The sequence below is a fragment of the Xiphophorus hellerii genome, chromosome 17, assembly GCF_003331165.1.
Source record: "Xiphophorus hellerii strain 12219 chromosome 17, Xiphophorus_hellerii-4.1, whole genome shotgun sequence".
In the NCBI taxonomy this organism is placed as follows: domain Eukaryota; kingdom Metazoa; phylum Chordata; class Actinopteri; order Cyprinodontiformes; family Poeciliidae; genus Xiphophorus; species Xiphophorus hellerii.
Genome location: NC_045688.1, coordinates 13,837,317 through 13,847,956, shown reverse-complemented (window position 1 = coordinate 13,847,956; position 10,640 = coordinate 13,837,317). Strand labels below are relative to the sequence as shown.

The following is a 10,640-nucleotide window of genomic DNA, read 5'->3' as shown; positions in this document are numbered from 1 at the left end:
CAAATACAACATAGAAGCCATTGAAACAGTGACCTCAGACACAGCTGACAAGTTGGGAATACTTTACGCACATTTTAAACTGAGCTCAAAGAGCCACAGTTTCTTAAGGAATTAAAATTGATTTTAAAGTTTTAAAGTAACTTTATACAGCTCTATGTCTGTAAGACAAGCGTGTTCATAGAATTATCAGTACCTTTGTGTAAATAACAGACTAGAAAGGCCAGTAAACTGCTTAGCTATCAAATATGTCTTTTGTTCTTTGTGTAGGTACACTTTAAATATACTTTTGCAAGAGAAAAAAACAATTCTATGCATTTTTCTACTAAATTTATAGTTCTTTTTTATTTACAGGAGTTCCTGGAAGTCCAGTTACCAGTTCAGCAGCATTCCAGAGAGGCGTTTGTCATTTCACCCCTTCACCATTTCAAACAAATGGAAAAAAAAAAAATTCAGATCCACAGCTCTTGGGTATAAAAACGAGCTTTCTGTCTTGGGACACCTCAAACCAAGCATGTGTCATTTTCCACCCTCCTCAATGACATTTTGTACTACGAATCAGTGATTTTGAACATTTCTTGGCGCCATTTTGTTATTACTGTGAGCTATTTCGAACCCATCTTGGGACTCTATCGTACCCAAGATAGGTTACGACACACTTCGTTCGGAGTTATCCTGAACCTGCCATTTTGGATGTTTCTTATTAACCATGTGCCCTCTCTGTAACCTGAAGTCTGGGGACATTTTGTGCTAACAATGTTTAAATTGGTACCCTCTACAGAGGCAATTGGTACAAACCATGTGCCATTTTATAACGTCCTTAGGGACATTTTGTGCTAACTTTTTGTCATTTTGTTGTCATCTTAAGGTCATCTTGGGACGTCTTTCACCAGATAGCTATTTGTAATTCCTTCAGGAAGTTCTTTACTTGTGTTGTTGACTAAATTTAAAATAGAGTCCTAAGCAAAATACTTGGAAATTTAGCTTCTTCCTGCTAAATCTAGGTGCTTGCAACTTCTAGCCTCATATTTTGTAAACTTCAATATAAGAATCCCCTTACTTACAAACAATACATATATTTCAGGTTATTATTTTTATAATACATTTACAGATTATCTTATTAGCCATAGTTTTTGGTTAAAATATGACAGAAAGTATTCTTTTAATCAGAATTGACATAACAGTTACATATTTTGTCACTTAATCGTGTTTGTATTTGTCATTTAGCTGCCCTTTGATGAAGTATGGATAAAAATGGATTATGGTTTCTCTGAGAATGCAGAGATACATAATTGAATGCTTGAAATTTCAACTTACTGAACCCAGTCCTTCAAGGAATTTTTGACATTGGAATTTAGGTGACATTCTGACGACTGGTTCTCATTTCGGATAGTTTGAACTTCAGGACAGAAAACCTATGAAAGTATCTTACAGTAGAAACTATTGCTGAAGAAATCATCCACAGTAGTCTATTGTAGACTTACTGCGCCAAAATGCACCAATTGAATACAACTGAATGCTAAACTTTGATGGCTCTGTTCACAAATGTTATTTTATTTTTCCCTTCTTGAAAAAATAAAATAAAAATTGATTTCAGTTCTGTAGCAACGTTGCTACCGGGTCGTGCTGTGTATGAAATCTTATCTGTAACCCAAAATGGAGTTTCCAGATTGTGAAGGTTCTTCTGATGTCCCGGCTGGCCACACCGCTTACACCAGTCCACAGTCCACAGGGGCGGCTCGGCATCACAATCAAAACCAATCTGTATAAAGAGCAGAAAGTAAGTCATTCTATTTCCATTCAGTTGTTACAGATTTCATATGCTTGCTTTCAAGAGCATTAATTGACATATTTTTTCCTTGTATACTTTAGCTTTGCTAAACTGTTAAGTTTACTGTTAATTATTTAGAATGTCAAACTAAAAACATACTGACAATGTAAACATGCAATGCATTACTTGTAACTAATCAAAATCAATTTTAGGATGATTTACAAACCAGGGATATGAAACATTTTACCTTCTACTTGCTTCTAATATGTTGATTAATAAATGTTTAACACTTCAGCATATTATTTTAAACAAACCAACTTATAGTAGTTTTAATATGGCTCGAAACTATGAACTGTGTGCACTTTTAATGAACCGATACCAAAAGCATTCTGTGATTGTAGAGCTAATTTTAGCCTTGTGAAAAATGATACAGGCCTTTAGCATTAGCACCGTGGCTAGTGCTAGCAGTAGTGTTAGCGCGAGTAGCATTTCTACTCTTATTTCTGACGGTACATGACGTAAAACACACCAAAGTATTTAAAACATTTAAAATAAATTTCGACAAATTCCAGAATAGTTTACTTAGAGACATATCTCTGCATTAGGTTGTTTAATCTTATATATATACATTAGCCACAAGCTATCGAGCTCAGCTAAGTTATTCACTCACCGGGATTTCCACAAGCTATTTCTCAATAAGTGGTCATTTGTGTCGCTCATTGAAGGCTCCCTGAGTCCACAATTCAGTCGGTCAGTGCACATGTAAAGAGCAGAACGGGAAAAATTACTAAACTTAAACTACACTGGCCAACCTCAAGTCAGCAGAAACGCAGAGGGCCCTGTAATAGATAGACCCTTCAGATATTAAAACCCAAACCTATAATTCCTGTACTTTATCATTTTTGCACATTTTTGTGTTGGTCTTAATTCATCCTGTTGAATTACATCAAAGTTTATGGTTGACAAATGCAAGGCACTGCATAAGGAGAGGTGGAGTCAAGTGAAAATGACTGAATAAATTTCTTTTACCTTGTTGCAATACATAAGACATAAAGCAAGAATTTTTGACGTAAACTTTTCAAATACCCCCCTTGTTGCTATGACTAATGTACCAGAGACTAATGATGCTCCCCTAATGGAGACAACCACGAGGAATAAGCCCCGCCACATTTAATGAGGATTCCACAGTGAGGACCTGCGGCAGCCTTCAGTAGAGAGAAGAGGGTTTTGTAATGAAGAAAAGTTGCCACTCATTTGCATGTCAATAAGCCCCAAGACTCAAAGACAATGGAGGATTAGTGGGGATGCATATAGAAACACAGATGTTAATGTACTCCGGCTGATTTTTGTCACAGGGTGGTGCATACATGCTTGGAAGACATCGTGCACATTGAATGGAAAAAGACATATGTTGCCATGGCTGCATTTTTATGCCTTAATTTACGGAGGCTCACTTTTCTTAGTCAATATGCAGTCTTTGAAAGGGAAATAATGCTATATTCCACGTGGTTTGTTTGATTTGTTTTTACCTCTATGATGTTAAATGTAAACAGTATCAGTTTTTAATGTGAGCCATGTGGGCAGTTGCTCAGGGTGGCATTACAAAGGGGCACAGATGTCTACCAGATGGAATAGGTTATTTCAGTTATGCCCTGAACAAATGTTCTATTTTTATGCATGCCACATGCAATTAATGCTTGTTGTTGAGACTTTTGTGAGTGTCCACTGCATATTATTCTACCTCAGATGAGTTGCTGCATTTTGATTGGTTGGGAGAGGGGCTTACATTGGATGGCATTCATGCAAGAATAAATAATAAAGATCAAAGCTTGAGTTTAACCAAGGAAAGAGTTCCATAATTAAAACTTTTCCTGAATTTACCGCCAGGGACAATCCAAATGTCCTGTCAGGAGGGAGTGGTCAAAATTCCAGCAAACTGTGACGACCTGGATAAAAAAGAAATGTATTTTTGGTCTGTTACTTCTGGGAAGACTAATGATGAAATATCAGGCCAGAGTTAAAGCCTCAAATTGTCAACATTCATGCCCATAATCTTTATATTCTCCTCTCCTTCTTGAGTAAAGGCAGCTCATTAGAACTCCAGAGAACATACAATTAGGCGAAGTGCACTGGAAGGTAGTGTTAAGTGGTGTTTTCTACATCCATGTGTATGGTCCAAGTGGTAATTTTGAAAGAAACCGTACTTCTTATCTATACATGAAACCAACACTTCACCAAGAGTCAGACGCCTGAGAAGATTGGAGCACCAGCCGTCTTGTCAAGTCCTCAAACACCAATATATCTTCACTCCGGCTGAATAGGAAGGAGTCAAACGGATGCAAATGCGTCAAGGAGGGCGCTTCAGATTGCTTCGGTAAGCAAAGATGATCATTTCCTGTGGGAAATCAAGGGAGTGAGACAAAGTGCTGGAAATGGGGTGATGGTTGTGGGGAGGAGGAGGGGTTAAGATTATTTCCTAGAAGCAAGATGAAGGTGTAACATGACATCGCGAATTTACCAGAGGTCCCAAGAAAAAAAACAACAAAAACAATAAACATTTCACTTTCACTCCTGCTTCCTGGAAATCCCACTCTTCGGCCTCTTACTCATAGAGTCCGGGTTATTATGACTTGTGCTTTCTTTGTGGGCAGCAGGCAGAAATGCAGAAGGCATTAAATGGAAAAACTGTTACATAGAAACTCTCTCATCCACGTCTAGGTCCATTAAGCCATCCATCTATCCGTCTGAGACATCCATCCATTTTTATACATGCCTATTTTTATTTTCTCTCCATATTTTTTGGATTTAAAAAAAAAAAATCAGTGGTAAGGATATCATTTACATGCTATGAGAGTTGACTCATAATAATTTTAATTCAAACCTCAGGATGCCGTCCAGTGTGGTTTCTATGTAATTTGGAAGAAAAACAGGCCCACAGCATGATACCCAACAGTGAAAATGAGGACATTTTCCACATTTTTTATTTTTTTTTGTTTATGCCAAATCTTTAGTCCCATCTTCTGAATCACACACTCCCTGTTGAGTTTCCAGTTACACATCTTTTTATCTTATGTGTTGGTCTAGTCTATAGATATGAGCTGGTATATGGATATAAATATTTTGTTGTAGACATTTCCATGCTTGAAAATATCTTGAAAACATCTAATGATTTGTTCACTTGTCTTACTTTTTTTTTTTTTTTGGTAGAGCAGCAAAGAGAAATTGTCCCGTGTCAGTTCATATTTAAACTTCAGAAAAACTCTGCAATAAATGATCAAATAAAACATTCCTAGACATTGATAAAGTGTAAATATATATATACAAATCTACTTTTCAGTGTGAGATTATTCAACTGTATGACAAGGTAATTTTATTTTAAGGCCATTTTTTCTACCTGAGTGGTTGCTAGTAAATGTAACCAGCAATGTATGTTCAACAGAATCTAATAGTCATGTGTAAAAGAAACAGGAGACAAAACAAATTTTTGGTTTGGGAAGAAAACAGCAAGACACCAGACCGATTTCTGTACATAAAAATGGGTGTTTAATTGAAACTTCTGTATCAAAAAATAGCAATATCCATCCTTCACACAGGTCACACAGCTAAAGTGAAATGTCTCATTTATAGGCTATGTGACAAAACAAAAAAAAAATGCTCTGCCTATTGTTTAGTTTGCCATAGAACTTAAATTAACCTGGACAGTACACAAACCAGATTTATTACTCTGATACGTAGTCATTTAACATTACCAACAGACTTTTATTCCTTTAAAGTAAATTAAATAACATTCAAATGCTCTGCTTAAATTTAAGTAAACGTCTTTTTATTCTGCTTTACATTGACAACTGCTTCAGTGCATCCTCAACATCTCAGAAAAAAAAAAGAAAAAAAAAAAAAGTCGAAATGTAAAAATAGGTTATAGGAATGCAAACCAAAGGCCAAGTGGGTTATGCAAATCTTTGTGTGTTTGTGGAGGGGCAGGGAGGATTTTTAAGCATAGACAATAAATAAATAAATAGCCACAGAGTGTGGAATGTCTACATGTTTATGAATAAATTAAATGCAAATGAAGAGAGAGAAAAAAAATGTACACGCACACACAAAAAAAAAAGAGGATGGGAAAATAAAATAAAAATACTCTGTACAATATTTGTAGGAAAAAAAAAAAAAAGAAAAACAATTGAACCCATGAATATTGCATTGATTGTGCATCTAAACCCCCCCCAAACCCTTAGGGAGGCCCGGGGCGTGGAGGGGAGGGAGGAAGGTGGGCACGTGGTGTCAAGCAGTGAGATGGTGGGAGGCAAAAAGAAGTACCAGCACCCCTCCCCATCTTCGCCCTGCAACAGGCATGGGGGAGGGAAAAGATGGAGCGCGGGGGGCGGGAGGGGAGAGAACGAAGGTGTATATTGACATTTCGTAGACATTCAGAAAAGACAGGATTCGGTTTACAAAACACCTGTTCAGGCTATAGCGTGAATAAGCAGCGTTTACAGAGATCGACAAGAGGTGCTTTCAAGTATTTTGTTGTAAGAAACAGTCCACCCCCCCCCCCCCCCCCCCTTTCTGCAACCCCTCAAGAACCCCACCCAATCCTCTCTCCACTTAAACTCCACCTCCGCCTCTCGGATCAGGAGGCGTCAGGATCAGGAGGCGTTGGCTTAAAGGGGGGGGGGGGGGGGGGGGGGGTGACAAAAATGTCACATAAAATAATAATAATAAAAAAAATATATACTTCTTGAAGCCTCTTCCATCACAGCACAGACAATCTAACCACCACGCCACAGGCCGCAACCCCCCCCCATACCCTCACTGTTGGTTGTTGACAAAAAAAGTCCCCCAAGAAAAGCAGCTTTCCAAAAAAAGGCACTCCAAAATCAAAATTAAAACATTTAAATAAAAACTCTTCTCGAAGCTCTATGAGAGCAGTCTGAATAGGAGGGCCTTGCCAGCTCTATATATGTATACGTATGTATCTATATACATACGTATACATATATATCTGCCTAGTAATATAAAGAAAGGGAGGGGAAATAAATAGTGCTGGTAAGACCACCCAAACAGCAAAATGTTCCCCATTTGGAAACAAGTATAATGAACTGAATTGAAACAAAAAAGGGGGGGATGGGGACAAATAAGATAAAGTGTAACCAACAAAAATAAATAAGAAATTCCCTACAAAAGAGGAAAAAAAATGAAAGTATTCTTATTTCCTGTTGTTTTCTCTCTGGGCCAGATGAGTGAAGCACATGGCCGCTGACAGTTCTGGGTGGGCAGAAGGCCTTGTCTGCCCCCTCTTTTCACCCCCCTCACCCCCCATCTCCCCTTTATTTCTTCACAAAGTCCACTGAGTCCCATCAGAGCCGCGCTCAGAGGCTTTCCTTGCTCGAGCTTGTGCTTGACGAAGAGTCCGTGTCGATGGTTCTGAGGCGGATTTCTCCCGCCGCGGGCTCCTCTGGCGACTTGGGCGACTCCTCCGCGTTCCTCATCCAGGGGTGGTCGCAGATCTGCTCCAGAGTGGGCCGGTCGGAGGGCCGCAGGGCCAGGCACCATTTGATCAGCTGCTGGCACTCTGCAAGAGGAAACATCAGCTGAGTTCAACATAAGCTTGTGGAAAAGTTACTAGCAATTTACCGCGTGGCTCTTCACCTAGGGCGCCACTGTGTCAGTGAGAGGCAACAGAAATGACTGTTTTATTGCTTACTGGTGTGTCCATTTTATGGGGAGAACTGTAAGAAAATTCCTGTTGCCCCACTTAACAAGGTTTATTTCAGTTTTAAATGAGTCTGAACTGCCTTCAATAATAAGTTCCCAATGGAATAAATGCTTTACTTATACATTGGACTTAAATGGTTCTAATTAGACTGGTCATATCTGAATTGAATTTTAGACTGATTATAGATTCTTCAAAGCAGATGTTGCATTATTGAAATGTATGGAGAAACTTCTAAAAAAAAGAAAAAAGAAAAAAAAGTAATTCTCTTGTTGAAGAAAGAGGGCTGTCTTAGAGCATCATTATTAACCTTTGAATGGATGGATCTATAATATGCAGTAGACTGCTATCCCACTAAATAATGCTAGAGGGCAACAGAGTCCATCTATGCACTTGTATACACTCACCAGCTGAGATCCTTCTCCTGAAGTAAAGCCTCCCCTTGAGGATCTCATCGTCTTGCTCGAAGGGGATGTCTCCGCACACCATGTCGTAGAGCAGCACGCCTAGCGACCACACCGTTGCCGACCTGCCGTGGTATCTGTGGAAGCGGATCCACTCTGGCGGGCTGTAGACTCTTGTACCTGGGGATTGAATGAGGAGTAGCGTAAGCAAAGTGTCGGCTCACAAAAACCACAAAACAGAATCACAGTGTGCATACACACGCACACACACGCCCAAAATAAAAAGGCAGCAGAGCAAGCAATGACAGGATTTTGGGTGAGTGGAATAAAAACTGACAAGCTGTGGCATGTATAAACTGCAGCTTTTTGAAGCGTAATCTCACCTTAATCTCTTAAATTCCGTTTAAAAAATATATTATGCAAATTCCTAGGGGTGGCCATTCCCCTTGTGCCACCCCCTTGTGGCGCGCTTGGAAAAAACTAAAGCAACGTGAGCCCATCACGTGAAGCCTCGACTCTAGTTTCACAACAAACAGATGTTAGGTGGCACTGACCTTAGATCCACAACACCACTACACACACCGTGACTCAGGCTGCCATGACAACATCATGACCGGAAACATTAAAGTACAATCCGGCTCACGAGAGATTAATGCGTCACCGATTAAAAAAAAAAAAACATGAAAAAAAAAATATCGATGAGTCACCTCTGTAAATATTCACTGAGATTTGTCTGGAGCAGTAGCAGCAGCATCATCATCATGATCATCCGGTTTGCATTTCTAATATTAATGCGCGCGAGGGGATTTTGGCAAGGAAGACCCTCGACCAAAAACGGATCACTGCGTCACAGCCTCGTTATCGCCTCCGCGTCTGAATATAGCACGGCCGGAGCATCAAGGGCAAAAACACAACTCGGCCCACACGGAGGCATAAAAAATAATTATATTCATGAAATCCCACCACGGATAAGCACCGTGACATCCCGTAATAGTAACAAGCGTCGCTTACCGTCGAAATCAGTGTAGACCGTGTCCTTGAGAATCGCCCCTGAGCCAAAATCAATAAGCTTGAGCTCCCCGGTGCGTAGGTCCACCAGCAGGTTCTCATCTTTGATGTCTCTGTGTACTACTCCGCAGCTGTAGCAGTGCCTGACCGCCTCCAGAACCTGGCAGAAAAAGCCCCGCGCCGTGTCTTCGTCCAGGGCTCCCTTCTCGGTGATGAAGTCGAACAGGTCCTTCACGAGCTCCGGCCTCTCCATGACGATGAGCCAGCCGTCCGCACGCTCATAATAGTCCAGCAGCTTTATAACTCCCCGAAAAGACGAGCTGACCTTCTTCAGCAGCAGGATTTCCAGCGGCACCATAGCTCCGTTCTGCAATAAGAGAAGAAGAAAAAAAAAAAGAAAGATGGCGTCGTTTAATAACAATAGTACAACACAGGTAATAATAACAACATTAACGCCCGCACCCAGCTGCAACACAAGGGGGGTGGGGTGGGGGAACCAAAACAAACCACACACTTACAATTGTGCCCCACTCTGTTACTCGCTCCTTCGCGACATGTTTCACAGCGACCTGGAAAAACACGAAAGCGCACACATTAAAAAGTGCACATTCAAATCCACGTTATCTGCGCTAAAAAACCCGTCGTGAAATCCTCACCGGTGCGCCGTCAGAAATCCGGCTGCCGGCGTACACCGTCCCGAACCCTCCGCTGCCGAGCACCGAGCCCACTTGGTAAACCTTCTCGAAAGGCTCCTTCTCCACTTTGACTGCAAGTAAAAAGGGGGGGAAATGAGAATAATTTCCACCAATTGGTCGGTTGAAAGTGAATCAGATTCGCTTAAATAATTATTTCTTGGTAGGAGAAATCCAATATTAAAAGCGAAGCGGCGACATACCGGGCGGGAGCTGGATCTTCACTGGTAGGTGGTCCATACTCGAGGGAGTGCAAATGTGAGAAAATGAACCAAACTTTGACAGCAGCATATTCGAGCTGAACGATGCCGGCGTAAACGAGTCCTGTTCGGCTTGTTCAAAAAAGTCACCAGAAGCAAGAACAGCGATAGGCTCAGAAACGGCGCTGCGGACCGCGCGAGCAGTCCAGTCCAAGCTGTGCGCCAACTCCGCCGCACGCGGTGCCCGACGAGAAAGTCGTGTCACGACCGTTAAGTCGCACACTATTTCCCGAAAACCGGCATCAATTCCGACTCCTGTGTCTCGACGTCAAGTATTCCCAACAAAAAACAAGCCGCCTTGTAAATCAAGAGAAAGTCCGTGTGGAGAGACGTGTAGCATGAGAGTACAAAGTGTACAGTGAGTTTAAAGGGGCCGCTGCGGTGTGTTATTATCCCGGAGAGTGGCCGCTGTCTGTGCTTTGGCGCGGTCTTCCCAAGCCAATATTTTGACGCGTAACCAAGAGGTTTGGTATCCCTCCGCTCCAACAACAAATACTTCCACCCAAATTTTAAAACATAGCTTGAAAATATCTAGCGAATAAAATTTAACATCGAATATATGTGAATTTTCATAGGTCTTAATAGATTTTTAAGGAAAGATTCCTTCGAAATATGTATTTTTCAGACGCACTACTTTCTCATAGTACGAGACGCCCAAGAATCCCTTGTCTGGAGGCTGCGCGCTATGTTATCCTATCGACTCGGAGGAGACAGCCAATTAGATAGCGTCTATAAATACAGTGTTTCGTATCTCGACCAATCCAGAAAAAGTTTTCATAATAAAGGAGTTGTTTG

The 10,640-nt window shown here is 40.9% G+C and overlaps 1 protein-coding gene across 1 annotated transcript; it reads right to left on the bottom strand.

The window, feature by feature from the left end:
- Positions 1–5,288: 5,288 nt before the first annotated feature.
- On the bottom strand, positions 5,289–10,276 carry pim3 (Pim-3 proto-oncogene, serine/threonine kinase). The gene is made up of 6 exons (XM_032589701.1): positions 9,789–10,276; positions 9,550–9,659; positions 9,412–9,462; positions 8,897–9,260; positions 7,889–8,065; positions 5,289–7,340 (listed from the first exon to the last, which is right to left on the bottom strand). Exons 1-6 carry the CDS (start codon positions 9,874–9,876, stop codon positions 7,138–7,140), a joined length of 993 nt encoding a protein of 330 aa, XP_032445592.1. The 5' UTR covers positions 9,877–10,276; the 3' UTR covers positions 5,289–7,137.
- Between the last annotated feature and the right edge of the window lie 364 nt (positions 10,277–10,640).